The following is a 16,938-nucleotide window of genomic DNA, read 5'->3' on the forward strand; positions in this document are numbered from 1 at the left end:
ACATACTGTATTACTGTATACAGATTAAGCTTGTATTTTGTGTATCTGGATTTCTATTTTAATATTTTTGTAATGTCCAATTATTCTTCTTTAATAGATATAAAAAAAGCATACTATTCTGGTGACGAAATTTAAATCAATACCTATTTGTTTTAGTACTTATGTATTTAATTACCCAGATTAGTTAGAAAAATCCTTCAGGTCCCACAGATTCTTTGGTTTTTCAGCATTTTTGTGTATTTGAACCCTTTCCAACAATGAATGTATGATTTTGAGATCCGTCTTTTCACAACTGAGGGACTCATATGCAACTATTACAGAAGGTTCAAACGCTCACTGATGTTTCAGAAGGAAGACTTTTGAACAGAATGAAGATGTCTACATTTTTTTAGTTCGCCTAAATATCATATTTTTTCATTTAGTACTGCCCTTCAGCAGCTACCGAAGCTACGTTTCCCAGAAGATAAAATAAGTTAAATTTACCCTTATCTTCCAATTCAAAAAGTTTTTTTTGAACGCTTAATCTTAATGCATTGTGTTTCCTTCTGAAGCATCAGTGAGCGATTTAACCTTTTGTAATATTTGCATATGAGTCCCTCAGTTGTCCTCAGTGGGAAAAGATGGATCTCAAAATCATACAGTCATTGTTGGAAAGGGTTCAAATACACAAAAAAACTGAAAACCAAAGAATTTGTGGGACCTGAAGGATTTTTCTGAAGAAAAACAGCAGGCAGTTTAACTGTTCAGGACAAACAAGGGACTTATGAACAACTATATCTCTACACAAAAAAAGTATTAAAGGAGTAGTTCACTTCCAGAACAAAAATGTACAGATAATTTACTCACCCACTTGTCATCTAAGATGTTTATGTCTTTCTATCTTCAGTCGATAAGAAAATTATGTTTCCTGAGGAAAACATTTCAGGATTTCTCTCCATATAATGGACTTCAATGGTGCCCACAAGTTTGAACTTCCAAAATGTAGTTTAAATGGCGCTTCAAATGGCTCTAAACGATCCCAGCCGAGGAAGAAGGGACTTATCTAGCAAAACGATCATCATTTTCAAAACAAATTGCCAATTTCTATACTTTTTAACCTCAAACGCTCGTCTTGTCTAGGTCTGCATGAACTCTTGCCCAAGACAGGGTATGTCGAAAAACTCCCATCTCGTTTTCTTCCCCAGTTTCAAAATCGTCCTACATCGCTGCAGAAGAACTGACCCAGTGTTTACAAAGTGAACATACAAAGATCAAATGCCCTCTACAAAAAAAAAAAAAAAAAAAAAAAAAAAAAAAGGTAAAACAGCGATGTAGGGTGATTTTGAAGTTGGAGAAAAAAACAGGGTGGGAGCTTTTTGACATACCCTAACTTATTGACCTGGAGGTTAAAAAGTATATAAATTGTCAATTTGTTTCGTAATGACCTATCATCAACTTCTTCAGCTGGGATCATTTAGAGCCCTTTAAAGCTGCATTTAAACTGCATTTTGGAAGTTCAAACTCAGGGGCACCATAGAAGTCCATTATATGGAGAGAAATCCTGTTTTCCTCAAAAAAAAAAAAAATTTCTTTACGACTGAAGAAAGAAAGACATGAACATCTTGGATGACAAGGGGGTGAGTACATTATCTGTAAATTTTTGTTCTGGAAGTGAACTACCCCTTTAAGAATCAAGTGTATGTAAACTTTTGAACGGGGTCATTTTTATCAATTCAACTATTATTTTCTCTTGTGAACTATATGTAAATGTCTTTTATGTGAAATATCTTATTCAGGTCAGTACTGAATAAAAAATAACATGCATTTTGTATGATCCCTTTTGAACTTTTGACCTCAACTGTATATATATATATTATTTTAAACCTAGTTCATGTTTTTGACTGATGTTCCAGTTGTTTTCTGACTACCATTACAAATACTCCAAAGCTGCATACTGGAGCCGTGTTTGACGAAGAACAGTCAGAACGTTGAGAACTTCCTCCAGTTGTTTGCTCACCCTGTCATTTGTTTTGTCGGCTTGATTGGCAACACCCTTGTGATGGTGACGTACGCTCTCTACACACGAACAAAGTCCATGGCTGATGTGTGTCTGCTGAATGTGGCCATCGATGACATCCTGTTTGCGGTGGCCCTGCCTTTGATTATCTACAGCGAACAGCACCATGGTCCATGGGGAACTTTTCTTGCAAGCTGCTGCGTGACATACAGTGTGAACCTCTACACCTGGCCACCTGGTCTGTGCAGCTGCCTGGTTACTTGCTTTAATTGGTGTTCGTGGATCTTTTCGATCGGGTTGCGCATCACTTGACTTCAACTGGAACTTTAGAGCATGTTCACGAATAATTTGGCTTCGATCAAAGTTTTAGAGCGTGTTCGCGATTCACAAATCTTTTCGATTGAAAGTTTGGAGCGTGTTCGCAATTCGCAAATCTTTTCGATTGAAAGTTTAGAGTGTGTTCGCGATTTGCAAATCTTTTCATTAGGAACTTTAGAGCGTGTTTACGATTCGCGAATCTTCTATCGGAAGTTTGGAGCATGTTCACGATTCACAAATCTTTTCAATAGGAACTTTAGAGCGTGTTCGCGATTCGCAAATCTTTTCTTTCGGAAGTTTGGAGCATGTTCACGATTCGCAAATCTTTTCGATCGGGTTCGCGAATCATTTGACTTCAATCGGAACTTTAGAGCATGTTTGCAAATCTTTTCGATCAGAAGTTTGGAGCGTGTTCGCAGATCATTTCGATCGGAAGTTTAGAGCGTGTTCGCGATTGGCGAATCTTTTCGATCGGGTTCGCGAATCCTTTGACTTTGATCGAAACTTTAGAGCGTGTTTGCGAATCTTTTCGATCGGAAGTTTGGAGCATGTTCGCGATTCACAAATCTTTTCAATAGGAACTTTAGAGCGTGTTCGCGAATCTTTTTGATCGGAAGTTTGGAGCATGTTCGCGATTCACAAATCTTTTCGATCAGGTTCGCGAATCATTTGACTTCAGTCGGAACTTTAGAGCATGTTTGCGAATCTTTTCAATCAGAAGTTTGGAGCGTGTTCACGATTCGCAAATCTTTTCAATAGGAACTTTAGAGCGTGTTCGCGAATCTTTTTGATCGGAAGTTTGGAGCATGTTCGCGATTCACAAATCTTTTCGATCAGGTTCGCGAATCATTTGACTTCAGTCGGAACTTTAGAGCATGTTTGCGAATCTTTTCAATCAGAAGTTTGGAGCGTGTTCACGATTCGCAAATCTTTTCAATAGGAACTTTAGAGCGTGTTCGCGAATCTTTTTGATCGGAAGTTTGGAGCATGTTCGCGATTCACAAATCTTTTCGATCAGGTTCGCGAATCATTTGACTTCAGTCGGAACTTTAGAGCATGTTTGCGAATCTTTTCAATCAGAAGTTTGGAGCGTGTTCACGATTCGCAAATCTTTTCAATAGGAACTTTAGAGCGTGTTCGCGAATCTTTTTGATCGGAAGTTTGGAGCATGTTCGCGATTCACAAATCTTTTCGATCAGGTTCGCGAATCATTTGACTTCAGTCGGAACTTTAGAGCATGTTTGCGAATCTTTTCAATCAGAAGTTTGGAGCGTGTTCACGATTCGCAAATCTTTTCAATAGGAACTTTAGAGCGTGTTCGCGAATCTTTTTGATCGGAAGTTTGGAGCATGTTCGCGATTCACAAATCTTTTCGATCAGGTTCGCGAATCATTTGACTTCAGTCGGAACTTTAGAGCATGTTTGCGAATCTTTTCAATCAGAAGTTTAGAGCGTGTTCGCGAATCTTTTTGATCGGAAGTTTGGAGCATGTTCGCGATTCACAAATCTTTTCGATAGGAACTTTAGAGCGTGTTCGCGAATCTTTTTGATCGGAAGTTTGGAGCATGTTCGCGATTCACAAATCTTTTCGATAGGAACTTTAGAGCGTGTTCGCGAATCTTTTTGATCGGAAGTTTGGAGCATGTTCGCGATTCACAAATCTTTTCGATAGGAACTTTAGAGCGTGTTCGCGAATCTTTTTGATCGGAAGTTTGGAGCATGTTCGCGATTCACAAATCTTTTCGATCAGGTTCGCGAATCATTTGACTTCAGTCGGAACTTTAGAGCATGTTTGCGAATCTTTTCAATCAGAAGTTTGGAGCGTGTTCACGATTCGCGAATCTTTTCGATCGGGTTCGCGAATCATTTGACATGATCGAAACTTTAGAGCGTGTTTGCAAATCTTTTCAGTCGGAAGTTTGGAGCGTGTTTGCGATTCGCAAATCTTTTCATTTGGGTTCGCGAATCATTTGACTTCAATCGGAACTTTAGGGCGTGTTTGTGAATCAATTGACTTAGATCGGAAGTTTAGAGCGTGTTCGCGATTCACAAATCTTTTCGATCGTAAGTTTGGAGCGTGTTCGTGAATTATTTGACTTCGATCGGAAGTTTAGAGTGTTCGCGATTCGCAAATCTTTTCGATCGGAAGTTTAGAGTGTGTTCGCGATTCGCAAATCTTTTTGATTGGGTTCGCGAATCATTTGACTTTAATCGAAACTTTGGTGCGTGTTCGCGAATCATTTGACTTTGATTGGAACTTTAGAGCATGTTTGCGAATCTTTTCGATCGGAAGTTTAGAGCGTGTTCGCGATTCGCAAGTCTTTTCGATCGGAAGTTTGGATCGTGTTCGCGATTGGCGAATCTTTTCGATCGGGTTCGCAAATCATTTGACTTCAATCGTAACTTTAGAGCGTTTTCACGAATCATTTGACTTCAATCGGAAGTTTGGAGCGTGTTTGCGATTCGCAAATCTTTTTGATCTGAAGTTTGGAGCGTGTTCGCGAATCATTTGACTTCGATCGGACGTTTAGAGAGTGTTCGCGATTCGCAAATCTTTTCGATCGGGTTCGTGAATCATTTGACTTCGATTGGAACTTTAGAGCATTCGCAAATCTTTTCGATCGGAAGTTTTTGAATCTTTTAATCAGGTTCGCGAATCATTTGACTTCGATCGGAACTTTAGAGCGTGTTTGCGAATCTTTTCGATCGGAAGTTTAGAGTGTGTTTTCGATTTGCAAATCTTTTCGATCGGAAGTTTGGAGCGTGTTCGCGATTGTCGAATCTTTTTGATCGGGTTCGCAAATCATTTGACTTCGATCGGAACTTTAGAGCATTCGATCAGAAGTTTGGAGCGTTCGCAAATTTTTTTGATCGGAAGTTTGGAGCGTGTTCGCGATTGGCGAATCTTTTTGATCGGGTTCGCAAATCATTTGACTTCGATCGAAACTTTAGAGCATTTGCAAATCTTTTCGATAGGAAGTTTGGAGCGTGTTAGCGATTCGCAAACCTTTTCGATCGGGATCGCAAATCATTTGACCTCAATCTGAACTTTGGTGCATGTTCGCAAATCATTGGACTTCGATCGGAACTTTAGAGTGGTATCGCAAATCATTTGACTTCATTCAAATCTGTTTAAGATCTGAATAATGTGTCATGATCGGGGCTGTGGGTTTTCCCTCAGCCACCTGAGGTCGCTGTTTGCACTGCACTCTGATTCATCACGTCTGTTTTGTCATTACCACTGATTCACACACAGCTGTTCACAATCTGGACTCTGTATAAGAACACTCACACTTCATTCCGTTTTCAGGTCTGCATTGTCTTATGTCTCCTGTTTTGTCTGTTCACTCTGCGTTCCTGAATTCCTGGCTCAAGATCATGTTCCCTGTTTAGTTTATTTAGTGTTTCAGTTTGTTACGTTTGTGCCGTGTTGGCCTTTTGTTTTGTTTATTTTCTGTTAATAAAATACTTACCTGCATCTGGACCCAGACCTCCTTGGCTGTAACGTGACATAATGGTTCATGAATCATTGTTCAGATCGGAACGTTGATCGCAAATCATTTCATTTAGATCGGAACTTTGGAGAGGGTTCGTGAATCAGATTTTACTGACATGAAATATTGTCTGCATATGAAAACGTTTTCAAGCATTTAACTTAATTACATTATGATACATATTGCTTGCTGAACTGACAGTAAATGACTGACTTCAACTGGTAGTCACACTGAAATCAGAAGTAAACGTTTTACAGCGATGGTTTTTAATATTAAATTGTAATATTAAATTAAATTAATGATTCAATCAGACTATTACGAGAAGTTAACATTTCATATAACATTTATGGCAGAACTTCAAAGCACACTTTATTTTGTTAGCAGTATTTAATAAGATATTGTTCATAATGGCAGTAATTAATTGCACACTCTCAATCTCAAATGAATGCAGATATCACTCTTGTACCTCAATCAAAAGGTACAGTAATAAAAACATTTCAAACGTTTAAACACTTCTGTAGATTTCTCTAAAGATTCTGAATTTCTTCATGTCAGTTTAACCTTCAAGTTAAAATATAAAAAGAACACTATAAGAAAAACAGCTTGTTCTTTATATTTACAAAATGCACTTCTAATATACAAATTGGATTCTGTTCAAAAACAAAGTTCACAAAAAGCTTAAAATTACAAATGTAGCTTAATTTTATAACTCTTGAAGACATAAGCTGTGTTTCCATTAACCGATGTTATGCGACTGAAACTGTCTGTAACTTTTTCTTCTCACGATTAGTCAAGGCAACAGATTTTTGTGGGATTTTGGCCTGTAAATGCGAAAAAACTGTTTCCATTGATGTTTTGCAAAATATTCCTTTTTCGGATTGCCTGAAAAACCACCTCATGCGAGCGTAAAAACCTTTTTGTGATACATGGGAGTTTTTGCGCAATTGACGCGTTTCCATTTGGCAAATTTTCAATTCGCACTTTCAATTTGCGCAATTTAAAGGGTAATGGAAATGCAGCTATAGTCTCTTCATGACTTCAGAAAAACACAGGACTTGTTTTCTAACATTTGTAGCATCACAGTTTTGTGGTCTGTACTTCAATATTCATTCAACAACAAACAATTGCTATTTAGAGACACTACTGTTCAAAAGTTGGGAGTTGGTACATTTTTTAATGATTTCAAAGTCTCTTCTGCTCACCAAGGCTGCGTTTACACTGCAAAAATGTTTTTCTTACTCTGTTTCCAGCCAAAATATCTAAAAATTCTTAAATCAAGAAGTAAAAAGGAGTTTCTTGTTATTAGAAAAAACAAGTCCAAATTAAATGTGTTTTTGCTTGAAACAAGCAAAATAATCTGCCAATGGGTTAAGAAAAATAATCTTGTTTTCTGTTTGAAATAAGATTTTTTTGCTTACCCCATTGGCAGATTTGTTTACTTGTTCTAAGCAAAAATTTACGTAAATTTGACTTTTGTCTAGTAAATCCTTCTTGATTTAGAAATTTTTAGATATTTTGACTGGAAACAAGACAAAAAAATCTAAGTAAGAAAAGCATTTTTTGCAGTGTACTTGCATTTATCAGCTGTTTGGATTCTCATTCTGATGGCACCCATTCACTGCAGAGGATCCATTGCTGAGCAAGTGATGTAATGCTGCATTTCTCCAAATCTGATGAAGACACAAAATCATCTCCATCTCGAATGGAAATTTTTTTTTGGGTGAACTATTCCTTTAACTCAACCAACGGTGTGAGTTTGGCACTGTTTGTCCAATGGCAGATTGGTGTTTAAAGAATAAAATCATAATTTATTCAGTTTTTAAAACATACTTCAGTTGGATACCACACAAAGTCTATTTTCTGATGCAGTTTTCAGAGCAAACGTGTGGTATCGCTAGAAGTTTGCTGCGTCGCCGTCACGTCCCTGACCGTTTCTTCGCTGTCCTCTTCCAAGAGTCTGTGATTCAGCAGTGGCGTATCTACAGTGCTTCTCGCCGCATGGTCCCCAGAGGAAATGACGACAACGTATCGGTCGTCCTCTGCGTCTGTGCTCTCGTGAACGTCCGCTGTCACTACTGAAGTGTCCGTGGTTTGGCGACTGCAAGAGGGTGAGGATGTGACTACAGGGCCCTCTGCAGCCACACCGGATAACTCCTCTTCCTCCTCAGGGAAGCTGGTGTTGATGTAGATGATGTCTCTCCTGCTGGAAACCGCAGGAAGCTTCCCTGCCAGATTCTCCAGCCTCTTTCTAACCTGTGTGAAGTCGGGTCGGTCCACAGGATCAGCGCTCCAACAGCTGAACATGATGTCGTATCTGAACAAAAGCGCACAGGATGTTATCCGATTCAGATGTATTGAATAATATTAACCCTATAAAGCCTACTGTACCATAGTTGATATGCAAAGGCCTCTTAAATTATTAAACATGTTCAAAACTTTGCTGAAAACATGCTTTCTTGTCATCTGATTGACAGTTTAGATTTTTTTTAGCAAGTAAAAGACCTTATTTGTACGATAACAAATATCCACCTTTATGTTGTGGTTCACGTGTCTTTTTGATGTCGAAGTAAACATAACTTTGATAATGCCAGTAATATTTTAAGATGAACACTTACTTTAGTGAACCAATTTAGGTTTACTTGATTATGCAAAAAAAACATGTTGAAGATCAAATATGATCATCAGGATTTTGAGGGGCGTTTATTTATTCATTTCTGAATCATGAATGTACATACAAATATACTAATAAAAATATGGCAAAAATAAAGTGAAGAACATGCAAAGTATTTTTCATTTTTTAAGTATTTTACCCATGAATCATTTAATTGAGATAAAAATGGTCTTTTTTCACTTAAATGCAGGAATCTAAAAATTTCTAATCAAAAAATTACATTTTGATAAAACCTTTGTCGGAGGAAAAAATAACTAATAACAAAAAAAAAAACATTAATAAATCACTAAATTCAGTCACTCATGAGTACTAGACTAATTTTTTTACCCCAAAAATCATTTTAATAGAGATAAAAACTGACTTTTTTTTTTTTTATGCAAAAATCACTAAAAATAATTTTTTTTTTTTTTAATTTTGATAATAAATCTTTGGGAACAAAAAAAAAAAAAAAAAAAAAATATATATATATATATATATAATAAATCACTAAATTCAGTCACTCATGAGTACTAGACTAATTTTTTACCCCAAAAATCATTTTAATAGAGATAAAAACTGACTTTTTTTTTTATGCAAAAATCACTAAAAATAACAATTTTTTTTTTAATTTTGATAATAAATCTTTGGGAACAAAAAAAAAAAAAAAAATATATATATATATATATATATATATATATATATAATAAATCACTAAATTCAGTCACTCATGAGTACTAGACTAATTTTTTACCACAAAATCATTTTAACAGAGATAAAAACAAACTTTTTTTTTTTAATTTTATGCAGAAATCGCTAAAAATAACAAAAAAAATTAAATTTTGATAATAAAGCTTTGGGAACAAAAAAACCCCTAATAAATCAATAGATTCAGTCAAACATGAGTACTATAGATTATTTTTTTTGCCCCAAAATCATTTTAACAGAGATAAAAACTGACATTTCTTTTAATTGAATGCAAGAATCGATAAATAAATCTATTAGTTCAGTCACTCGTGAGTACTAGACCATTTTTTTAACCCCAAAATCATTTAATAGAGATAAAAACTGTCTTCTTCAAATTCCCAAAATCAAATTTTGATAATAAACCTTTGTGAGAAAAAAATCCACCTGAGAACCAAAATTGCATAAAAAGGGGGGTGTTTCTGGTGGAGCAAGTAATTATATTTTGATAGTAGTCAAAATGTCCTTGTCTTTAGATGAATGTACTTCATAATAACACCATGAATGCATTTAAAAAAAACTCAACAAACTCACAGTTCATCCAGACAGTCGTTCGGTTGTTTGAGGCGGTTTCCCTCAAGGAGATAGTCGTAAATCTCATGGTTTTGTACACCAGGGTATGGAGTCATTCCTCGAGTGGCTATTTCCCACATGGTCACTCCAAACGCCCACTAAAATCGACATTAAGAGAGAGAGAAAAAAAAAAAAATCAACAACTGCTGTAGACCTTCTGCAAATCAAACCACCAAAGGCTGATAATTCTATAAGTCTGTCAAGTCAACTGTAAAGATTTTCTGTATCAAAGTTGCATTACAGTTCAAAAGTACGAGGTCAGTATAATTTTCATATTATTATGCATTAAAGGATGCATGAAAATTATCAAAAAGTGGCAATAAGAACTTTCATAATTTTACAATAGACACCTATTTTAAAAAAAATGTTGTTCTATTGAACTTTCTATTTATCAAAGAATCCTGAAATAAATATCGCAAACCAGCATAACCATTTTTAATATTAATAATAATAAATGTTTCTTGAGCAGCAAATCAGCATATTAGAATGATTTCTGAAGGATCATGTGACACTGAAGACTGGAGGAATGATGCTGAAAATTTTTGATCACTAGACAATTTTTTTACCCCCCCCAAATCATTTAATACATTTTTTTCAATTAAATGCAGGAATTTTTTTAAATAAACCAATAAATTTAGCCACTCATGAGTACTAGACCATTTTTCCCAAAAAGATTTTAAGAGACAAAAACTGAGATTTTTTTCTTGAATTGAATGCAGAAATTGATAAATAAATCAATAAATTCAGTCACTCATGAATACTAGACAATTTTTTTACCCCCCAAAATCATTTAATAGAGATAAAAACTGACTTTTTTTTTTAATTGAATGCAGCAATCGCTAAAAATAAAAATAAAATTTTGATAAACCTTTGGGGGATAATACAATTTTTTTTAATAAACAGATAAATTTAGTCACTCATGAATACTAGACCAAATTTCCCAAAATGATTTTAAGAGACAAAAACTGAGATTTTTTTTCTTGAATTGAATGCAGAAATTGATAAATAAATCAATAAATTCAGTCACTCATGAAAACTAGACAATTTTTTTTACCCCCCAAAATCATTTAATAGAGATAAAAAACTGACCTTTTTTAAATTGAATGCAGCAATCGCTAAAAATAAAATAACATTTTGATAAACCTTTGGGGGATTATACAATTTTTTTTTAATAAACCAATAAATTCAGTCACTCATGAATACTAGAAAAAAAATTTACCCCCCCCCCCCCAAATCATTTAATAGAGATAAAAACTGACTTTTTTCTGTTAAATGCAAGAATTGATAAAAAAAAATAACATTCTAAAAAAACTTTTGGGGGAAAAAAATGAATTAAAAAAAACCCCAGTAATACTTATAATGGCATTTTTTTCTAACTGAATGCACAATTTTTTGATAATAAACCTTTAGGAACAAAAACTAATAAAAAAAATAAATCAATAAATTCAGACACTGAAGACTTGAGTAAAGATGCTGAAAATTGAAAAATAAAATTATTTTTTAAAATTTATTCAAATAGAAAACAGTTATTTTAAATTGAAATAATATTTCAAAATATCACAGATTTTAATGTATTTAATTCAAATAAATGCAGCCTTAGTGAGCAGAAGACACTTAAAAAAACATGAAAACGTTTGAATAGTGGTTTATGTAAATGAACTACAAAGTTAACCGATCAGTTGTAGAGACTAAAAAAACAGCAAAAAACAAACAAACAAACAAAAAAAAAGAATAAAACAGCAATGAAAATGGCTGTGAAGACTGTTCTTACCACATCACTTTTCACTGTGAAGACTCTGTCAGCAAGACTTTCCACAGCGATCCATTTGACAGGCATCTTGGCTATCCGGCCCTGTCTGTAATAGTCACCACTGTAGATTTTCTTTGACAGGCCAAAATCAGCAACACACACGCTCATGTCATCACGTATCCTGGAAGAAATAAAGTATAAATTGCTTAAGACAAACAGAGACTTCAAAGTTTCAAATAAACAGTCGTATCAACTACTACAAGCATTTTTAATGCTTTTGAAAGAAGTCTCTTTTGCGCACTAAGGCTGCATTTATTTGATTACAAATACAATAAATTTGATAATATTGTGAAATATTATTACAAATTAAAATATATGTTTTCTATGTGAATATATTTCAAAATACAATACAAAGCTGAATTTTCAGCATCATTCCTCCAGTCTTCAGTGTCACATGATTCTGCAGAAATCATTCTTGTTGCTTCTCTGACTACAGTTTATAGGAGACTGTTGTTTCAGGACACATACATGCAGTTGCGTGCCGCCAGGTCCCGGTGGAGGAAGTTTCTGCCGCTGAGGTACTCCATTCCCAGAGCGATGTCAATCATGAACTTCAGGAGCATCTGTGTAGGGAGATACTGGAAATACAACACAACATCCTGTTAGACCATCAGAGTTTGGTTTATGCATGTAAACAAATAGTAGCGTTTAGGGTTGCATCGATCCGATACTCTGGATCGGTATCGACGCCGATCCAAGCTTTTTGAATGGATCGGATATCGGTGATGCGTGACCGATCCAAATTCGATACCGTTACCAGAGTTTGATTAAATAAATAGCAAGAAATAATGGTCTGCTGTAAAAACTATAATAGTTCATACAAGAACACAATTATTTTAAAACATTGCCTTAAAAATAAAATACATTTAAAATACGTTGCGCTGCTTACACAAGCATATGTGACGTGAATGCATGTGAAAGTTCCCTCTGAACTGGCCTCTCACAAAGCCTCAGCGTGGTAAACATGACCCTGATTTGGACATATTTTACTCTTGATACAGCAGCTAGTAGCACTGCAAATTGTAATATTCGCAAAGCCAAAGTTTCAAGAGGTGGAAGTAGTGTTTCGAATTACAACACCACAAATTTAATCAAGCATCTTCAAAAGCATCACGCAAAAGAACACAAGGACTTCGCAGCTTTTAAGTGACAGCTTTTAATACTTTCTTTGTAAATGCTTTGTAAATGAGATATTGTTTAATACAGCAGTTAAAAAAAATAAGAAGTTATTATTAAATGACTTGCATTGTCTGACTATAACCAAAGTCCCTTTAAGGCAAGTCATGTCACTCGGCGGCCATCTCTCGGGCATACAAGTGCAGCTCCCATCTGTTTGAATGGGGAAACATCAAATTCTCCAAAACTGTTCACCAAGCTTACCATTAAATTTCATATTTGAAATCTCCAAAGAAATCCAACAAGAACTGACTCATAAATATAGTTCCTTGTGCTTGAATAGCGTTAAAAAAACGCTTATTTTTCCGGCTAGATGAGCCAGTGCGCATGCGCAGTACTGAACGCACGTCTTAGAGCGCCGGCTGTTTCTATAGCAACCGGAACTTCTAACGGCAGCTGCAGTGACGCGCTGACTTTACTGATCAACGATTGGCTCTTTCACTAAGCAGGCGGAGCTTCGCGGCCATGATGACCGTTTCATTGTTCCCCATTCAAAACTACACGAGTGACATGTCTTTGGTATTCTATAGTCTTTGCTATAACACTATTGCCTGATTTTGCTCTATTTCGTCGTCAAAAGTAGTCTGAAACAAGTCACAACTGAGCCGCTGCGCATCTCCACTCAAACACTCCACTCCACTGTTTTGTTTATGAATGAACGTGCGTTTTTAAACGAATCTAGTGAAATGATTCAATTTCCCATTCAAACAGAGAGTCACTTGCTTTATTCCTGAATGAACCATCCGTTCGAACGATTCAAATGAATGAAATGATTCAGTAATTAAATCAGTGTCTTGCCGCCATCTGCTGGCAGATCTGTTCAGTTATTTATATCTGTAATATTTCTGTTTTCAAAATGTTATTTTTAAAACATTAATCTTAATATGAATTTATGAATTTGATTGCACTCGTGCATGTATCTCTCCCCCCCCCCCCTTTTTATCCAACAGTGTGCAAGCAGATTTGGTATTTCTTTCTTTACCTCAAAACAAATAAATCTTAATGGCAAAGTGAATTGTATACATTTTTTTAGTTTTTAAGGTAAAGTACCCCCACTGATATCGGCCTGGTATCGGTATCGGTATCGGCCGATACTCAGAATTTTTGGTATCGGATCGGTTTTGAAAAAATGGTATCGTTGCATCCCTAGTAGTGCTGTTTATTTGGCATCTTACCAAGGGATCTTCCCCGAGACGAGAGCGAAGGAGAAAGCTGTGCAGATCTCCATACTTCATGAAGGGAAGCACAACCATCGGTTTAGGAAAGTGGCCTGAAACAACCTCTAAACAAACACCTGTGTGAACAAATCAACAAAAGATTAATATATGCGTTTTTCTGAACATATTACGGATTTGATCACTATTTCATAATTATATGAGATAATAATAAGCATTCAGGCATGTTTTGTACCTAAAAGTCTGATGACGTTAGGATGGTCAAAATCCTTCATGCAAGCAGCTTCATTTAGAAACTCTTCAATCTCTCTCTGCGAGAAATTATCCACTGAAAGAGGCAGAAATCGATGATTTATTTCATATGTTTTATTATATTATATCTAGATATACAGATATCACATACAATATACGTTTAGTGTCTTTGCAAACCCTTGTAATGGTCAGGTTGCTCGCAGATCAGTTCATGCAAGTGTTGAATATGTGGCTAATGTATTCAAATAAAATCAGCTCTAAAAACGCAAAACAAAGAAGACAAAATCTTGGAACAGTGTTTCTATCAATATCCAGAGTAAAAACATCCCAAAATTGAGTCAAGGAAGATGCACAGTTAATATTTTACAGACACACTTGTATTTGACGTTGATTTGATTTTAGTAAACCCATTTGTTTATGGTGAGAATTTATTTTAATTGTTTTAATTGTTTAAGTTCTTTACATAGATTATTAAGATTTTCTCAAATCTAGTAAAAAAACAATAAAAATCTTTGGGTGCAAATATGGTAATAACTAAAATAGTAATAAATTCAAACATGCAATAATAAAATAAAAACAAACAAAAAAAATGATTTAAAAAATATGTTTTCTGAATAATTTTAAATAAAATGTATATTTTTAAATTATTTCAAATAATAATAAATGTAATGCTTTTTACAATTAAAAAAATAATAATTTTAAATAAACCACTTAAGAAACTGAAACTAAAATTACTTTTATCTTTGAAACCCAAAATTGTAATAAATGAAAACATGCAATAACAAAAAAATTACAAAAAATAATTACAATATTACAATTAAATTTTTTTTTCTAAAAAAAAAAAGTGAAACCTATATATTTAAAATAATAATAATAATAATAATAATAGTAAAACTTTTTTCAAGATAATGTAAACTAATGCTTAGAAATACTTAAAACAATAATAATAATAATAATAATAATAATAATAATAAATAATGTAATACTTTTTAAAAATATTAAAATACTATTGTTAATAAAATACCTAAGAAACTGAAACTAAAATGACTTTCATTTTTTAAACCCAAAATTGTAATAAATGAAAACATGCAATAATAAAAATATACAAAAAATAATTTTAAATATTAGTAAAATAAAAAAACAATTTCTCTACATTTTAAATAAAATGTGAAACCTATATATTTAAATAACAATAATAATAATAATAATAATAATAATAATAAACAACGTTTTTTTTCAAGATAATGTAAAATAATGCTTTAAATACAAAAAATATTTTAAGTAAAATACCTAAGAAACTGAAACTAAAATTACTTTCATTTTTAAAACCCAAAATTGTAATAAATTAAAACATGCAATAATAAAACCATACAAAAATAATTAAAAAACAGTCAAATTTAACAAAAAAGTTTTTTTTTCTAAATATTTTTTTAAAAAACGTGAAACCTATATTAAAATAATACTAACAAATAATAATAATAATAAATGTAAAACATTTTTTTTCAAGATAATGTAAACTTAAATATTTTTTAAACAACAACAACAACATCAATAATAATAAATTGTAATTTTTAAAAAGTAAAATACATAAGAACCTGAAACTAAAATTACTTTAATTTTTGAAATCCAAAATTGTAATAAATAAAAACATGGCATAATAAAAACATACAAAAAAGAATTTTAATTAAAAAAATGTTTGTATATATTTATTATTGTATGTTAATAATACTTAAATGAACTCACATTTCATGGTCTTGACGGCAACTTTTTCTGAGGTTCCGTCAGGTTGTCTGAGATGCCCCTCCATCACCGACCCAAACTCACCTGTAAGAGAAACGTCAGGTAATTAGATACACCTTAGATGAGCTGCAGTACAACACAAAACCACACTAGACTGCATCCTCACCTTCTCCGAGGACTTTACCGATGGACAGCAGGTTCCTCATGATCATCACGTCCTGCAGTTTGGCCTGAAGCTCAATGCTAATGCCCAGACTGGCAACTGAGAGAATGAAAAAATACTTTATAATATTTAACACATACCTTTTTGAAAACTAGACACAGGCAACTGATAAAAACACAAATAATGCATGACATACGTGTGATTTCGATGGCTGAACGGTTGTAGGACCTCTGCGGTTTGTACTCAACATTTGGAGTGAGTTTATCATCAGGTCCAAACAAACACCTGTAGAGGGCGCCAGAGATACACATTAAAACATAAATAGACATGACAACCACAAAGAAAAACAAAAACAAACATGTTACATGGACGTTTAGAGTCGCAGTTTGAAAATCTGGCTAACATAATATAAATTGTCAAATTTAACACTTAATAATTTTGGGATTATTTAGGATTTCGTCATGTTTTAGGTTGAGAAGCTGATGTGAAATTGCAGCAAATCTGTGCTGAAATTAATTAAATTTAAGTGTTTGTTTTATACATTTTATTTATTTGCTTAATTTATGTCATTTATATGTTACATAATTTAAATTATATTGTGTATACATATATTTTTTTATTACATATTATTTTATATTGTGTTATGTTATCATTTCAATTGTATTTTTATATTATCTTATTGTTATAGTTTGTATTCTTATTTTATTATGTTAAAAAAAGTAAAATTGTATTTATTTATTTTATTTTATTTAATACAAAAGAATTAAAAGGACCTTCTAAAGTAATAAATAAATAAAAATAAAATAAAAATAAAACATTTAAATAATAATAATAATAAGAAGAAATTACA

General features: G+C 33.6%; 1 protein-coding gene across 1 annotated transcript in view; it reads right to left on the reverse strand.

Annotated features, from left to right (window-relative positions):
* Nucleotides 1–6,133: 6,133 nt before the first annotated feature.
* mertka (c-mer proto-oncogene tyrosine kinase a) overlaps nt 6,134–16,938 on the reverse strand; it is a 57,585-nt gene continuing 46,780 nt past the window's right edge. The window contains exons 11-19 of the mRNA XM_073834822.1: nt 16,285–16,373; nt 16,092–16,187; nt 15,929–16,009; nt 14,169–14,261; nt 13,934–14,052; nt 12,051–12,160; nt 11,544–11,703; nt 9,734–9,870; nt 6,134–8,122 (exon numbers count right to left, since the gene is read on the reverse strand). Coding sequence (XP_073690923.1) covers nt 7,681–8,122; nt 9,734–9,870; nt 11,544–11,703; nt 12,051–12,160; nt 13,934–14,052; nt 14,169–14,261; nt 15,929–16,009; nt 16,092–16,187; nt 16,285–16,373 — 1,327 coding nt within the window. The 3' untranslated portion in view covers nt 6,134–7,680. The remainder of the gene's footprint in view (nt 8,123–9,733; nt 9,871–11,543; nt 11,704–12,050; nt 12,161–13,933; nt 14,053–14,168; nt 14,262–15,928; nt 16,010–16,091; nt 16,188–16,284; nt 16,374–16,938) is intronic.

This window comes from Garra rufa, chromosome 2, assembly GCF_049309525.1.
Source record: "Garra rufa chromosome 2, GarRuf1.0, whole genome shotgun sequence".
NCBI lineage: Eukaryota > Metazoa > Chordata > Actinopteri > Cypriniformes > Cyprinidae > Garra > Garra rufa.